We start from the raw sequence: 3,918 nt of genomic DNA on the forward strand, positions 1-3,918 counted from the left end.
CAATAGAACAAATTTCACCGTCCATTTGCAGGGATTCAATTTAAAGTAAGAGTTTTGAATTTAAACCTGAAACCTTGAGAAAAAGACACTATCAAGATCTAAACTTTTACCATCAGGTCATCCCTCAGAAATTTTTTAGGTACACGATTCTAAAATGTTATAAATCACTCCTTTATTAATTAATGTATCCTATAAATATTTACTTTATCGAAGAGAAATCAAATTCACAAATTCAATCAAATAAATTTTAGACATGACTCAATTTAAGTTTGAAAATTTCAAAACAATATTGTAAAATTTGGGGGTTGGTTTGAAAATAAAAATAATGATGGTGCACGGTGCACCACGTTGCTTAACATAAACAGTTTCGCTGATTAGCGCATCCGTCCAAATAAACACAAACAGAAGGAACATCGAGGAAGAACAAGCCTCACGAAGCCCCGTTTCCGCAACAATCACCGCCATGGCTTTTCTATCTCGAACATCCTCGCGATTTTCTCACCTTGCATCACCACAACGTGTAGTTTCTCTCCACACAACCCTACCTTCGCTATCTACAACCTCGCCTACACCTTATGCTCCACCGCCTCCCCCATCGGCTTCCTCTCCCGCCGGCCTCTCAAAGACGGGGGAGTACGTGATCTCAAAGGTTGATGATCTCTTGAATTGGGCTCGCCGTGGTTCCCTCTGGCCAATGACATTTGGGCTCGCTTGTTGTGCTGTTGAAATGATGCATACCGGTGCTGCTCGTTACGATCTGGATCGGTTTGGGATCATTTTCAGACCTAGCCCTCGTCAATCTGATTGTATGATTGTTGCTGGTACTCTTACCAACAAAATGGCACCCGCTCTTCGCAAGTACTTTTCTTCCCCTTTTTTCTAGGGTTTTTACACGTTTTCACCTTATTCCTTTCTAATTCTCTTTACTATTCCCGTAATTCCTATTAGTATGCCCCTGTAGAAGCGTTGATTTGTTTATTTTGTTACAATTGTGTGTTATATCTATGATGAAGGATTTTCAAATTCAACCAAAGTGGCATATTTGTTGTTTCTCCATTTTATTTTTATTAAATTGTATTTCTGAGACTAAGTTGCCCTCTTAATTTAGGTCTTTTTTGGTTTCATACACGTAATTAAACAGTTGTTTATCATATAAATGTTTATGTATAGGTTATTTCTAAGACAAAAGATGAAATAAAGTCAAAGTGTTTTGATATTAGCTACAAGTGATTTCATAAGCTATGCAGTAGAGCTTATGGAAATAAGCTGAAAACGGCTTTTAAAAGCTGGTTTCATACGCTCTGGTAAACAATTTTACTAGTGTTTATGCCAGTAGATATCTCAAATAGGATTTAATTGCATCAAATTATACTTTGTTTTGTTTGTTTTGATTATCTTATCATAGGTTACTTCAGTATCTTCCACCGGTAGGGAACTAGTAGCTAGGGGAAAGGATTTATTGAAGATTTCTCCTGAACTTTATTTTTCTGCTGCTTTTGATTTTGGCCTGGTATCAAATAGTAATATTTTCAAAATACCGATGGTAAGCACCAAACAGAAAAACATGAAGACACACACTGTAGTCTGCGGTCTCTTTGAATGGTCTCCTTCTTACCTTCCCAATCCACATTCAGACTTTGATTGTCCTCTCCTCTTCCTTTCATCTCTTATTCTATTTCATTATTAGAAGTAGGTTTCTTTACGTTCCAAGTGCGCATGTCTGTGCAATTGTTATGCACTCCCCTATTAGAAGTTTTTTTTCCCTCATTGCTCCCCTACGAGCTTCTAATTCCCTGCTGTAGTTTCCTTTCTACCTAATAATACGCATCTAAATCATGTGGGTTGGCTTCTAATTCCCTTCAGCAGTTTCCTTTCTTCCTATTAATACACACCCAAGTCCGTATGGGTTGGCTAACAGATAGTCTTCTCTATGTGCTCAAATGTTGTTGTAGAAATCATTTCAATTAAATTTGAACATCACTGCGCATTGGAAGAAGTTTATATGTAGGGATCATCTTATATTACATTAAATATAGCATTGTCAAATAGCGTCTATAGCAGTGCCTAGATACTAAATTGCGGTCTATAGCAGCGTGGAGCGGCTGTTGGTCGCCATGGTGAAGCTCAGAGCATCATGGACTTCAGGCGCTGCCACTACAGGTGCTTTCACAAAGATCAAATCATGCATGGAGTCGAAATGACAGGTGTATCGTGTCTACTGCAATGAATTTGAAGGGAAAAAAAATCCAAACCGTCCTTAAAAATTAAAATGTTTGAGGGGTGTTTTCTGACATTTCGTGTTTAATATGATTCTACTATACAAAACTATAGTTTGCTCATCTTTATCTAAAATATATCATTACCCAGATTGCTGTTCCACTTACAGGACTCTGCAACTTTTTTTATTTAATTTATGAATTTGTTTTGGTGTCTTACGAACCTGAGATTTGGGAATGAATCCTCTTCCTTGATAATCTCATAAGACTTGTCATATGAAAATTGTGTTCATCTGTCATTACAGATGTTATCTTTTGACAGTACTCAACTACCTATTGAGCATATATGTAAACAGAAAAAGGGTACAGATTTTCTATTTTGACAATGTTATGTGAAATTTTAATTTGAGAGGATTCTTATCCAAATTACTCTTGGCAATTTTGAAGAACATCTATCATAGTCCTGGATGTGAAGTCTTTTGTAATAAATACCTTGTCATCTTGGTGTTGGGAATTTTGCACTTTGGATTACCATATACCCTTTCTTCCTTTATAAATATACTATACACAACTCAATGCTGACAAATTCTTGCAGGGTTTATGATCAAATGCCGGAGCCTAGATGGGTTATCTCCATGGGAAGTTGTGCTAATGGAGGAGGATACTACCACTACTCTTACTCTGTTGTTCGGGGATGTGACAGGATAGTTCCCGTTGATATTTATGTTCCAGGCTGCCCTCCAACTGCTGAGGCTTTACTGTATGGACTCCTCCAACTTCAGAAGAAGATCAATAGGCGCAAGGACTTCCTCCATTGGTGGTCACAGTGAGGTCGATTAAGTTTATCTCTTGGCACCAAGCCATTTTATAATAAGCAATTCATGGTTGTTTTACTTTTGCTATGAATCACCCTTTGTTTGGTGGATATTCTGTTGATATGTGACATTATTTCTGTATGTTCTATGTGGAGATTTCCGGGGGCTTAAGGTCTCGGAGAAGTTGAATGTTTCTTATATACTACTGGTGCTTCTTATGTACCTGAGGTTGTTTAATCATAACTTACAATGTTCATTTTTTAAGGGTTTCGTTCTTGCTTACTCCTGAATCCTGATTAATGGTGTCCCATTCAATATTTTGGAATGGATCTGAGGGTTTCTTTCATTTATCCCCCTATTGCAGCATCCTTTGTCCTTACCCAAATAGCGATACAGTTTACATAGAATAAATGAATAATCATATCCTTGCACAATTTGGGAATTCTATGATGGACCGATCTTAAAGTGTGGTTTGTCAATAGACTAGGATTTTATGCAATTATTATTTGGATAAAACTTGGATGTTCTATAGAAATTGTTGATGATGTTTTCCTATCAAAATAGTGAGTATTTATTTGTGTCTATGTTTGAGCATATTTTGCGGGGGGGTTTATTCTGTTTATTGTGGGTATTAAGATCAAATTTGTGGTTAAATTTTGTTGATCCATCTTTCTTGTCCGTGTATTGAAGTGGACCATATTGGAAACCAATAGAAGATTTAACATTCAACCCTCCATTTATACCTTACACCCCACAATTTGAATAAATAGATTAGATTAACCATTTTTCAAAATATATTCAAATTTTTTACACATCTCAAAATCTGATGCGATACCAAAAAATTTGTTAGAACTATGATTTTTTATTTTATTTTAAATTCATGTGTT

At 36.3% G+C, this 3,918-nt stretch overlaps 1 protein-coding gene across 1 annotated transcript; it reads left to right on the top strand.

Moving 5' to 3' along the window:
- Positions 1-329: 329 nt before the first annotated feature.
- Positions 330-3,295, top strand: LOC127087940 (NADH dehydrogenase [ubiquinone] iron-sulfur protein 7, mitochondrial). Its single transcript, XM_051028854.1, has 2 exons — positions 330-858; positions 2,812-3,295. Exons 1-2 carry the CDS (start codon positions 464-466, stop codon positions 3,044-3,046), a joined length of 630 nt encoding a protein of 209 aa, XP_050884811.1. The 5' UTR covers positions 330-463; the 3' UTR covers positions 3,047-3,295.
- Positions 3,296-3,918: the final 623 nt, after the last annotated feature.

This window comes from Lathyrus oleraceus, chromosome 5 (genome assembly GCF_024323335.1).
Source record: "Lathyrus oleraceus cultivar Zhongwan6 chromosome 5, CAAS_Psat_ZW6_1.0, whole genome shotgun sequence".
NCBI classification, from domain to species: domain Eukaryota; kingdom Viridiplantae; phylum Streptophyta; class Magnoliopsida; order Fabales; family Fabaceae; genus Lathyrus; species Lathyrus oleraceus.

Coding starts and splice junctions, on each gene's coding strand:
- LOC127087940 (XM_051028854.1), top strand. CDS start 464: ATGGCTTTTCTATCTCGAACATCCTCGCGATTTTCTCACCTTGCATCA. Junction 859..2,811: donor ATGGCACCCGCTCTTCGCAA/GTACTTTTCTTC, acceptor AAATTCTTGCAG/GGTTTATGATCAAATGCCGG.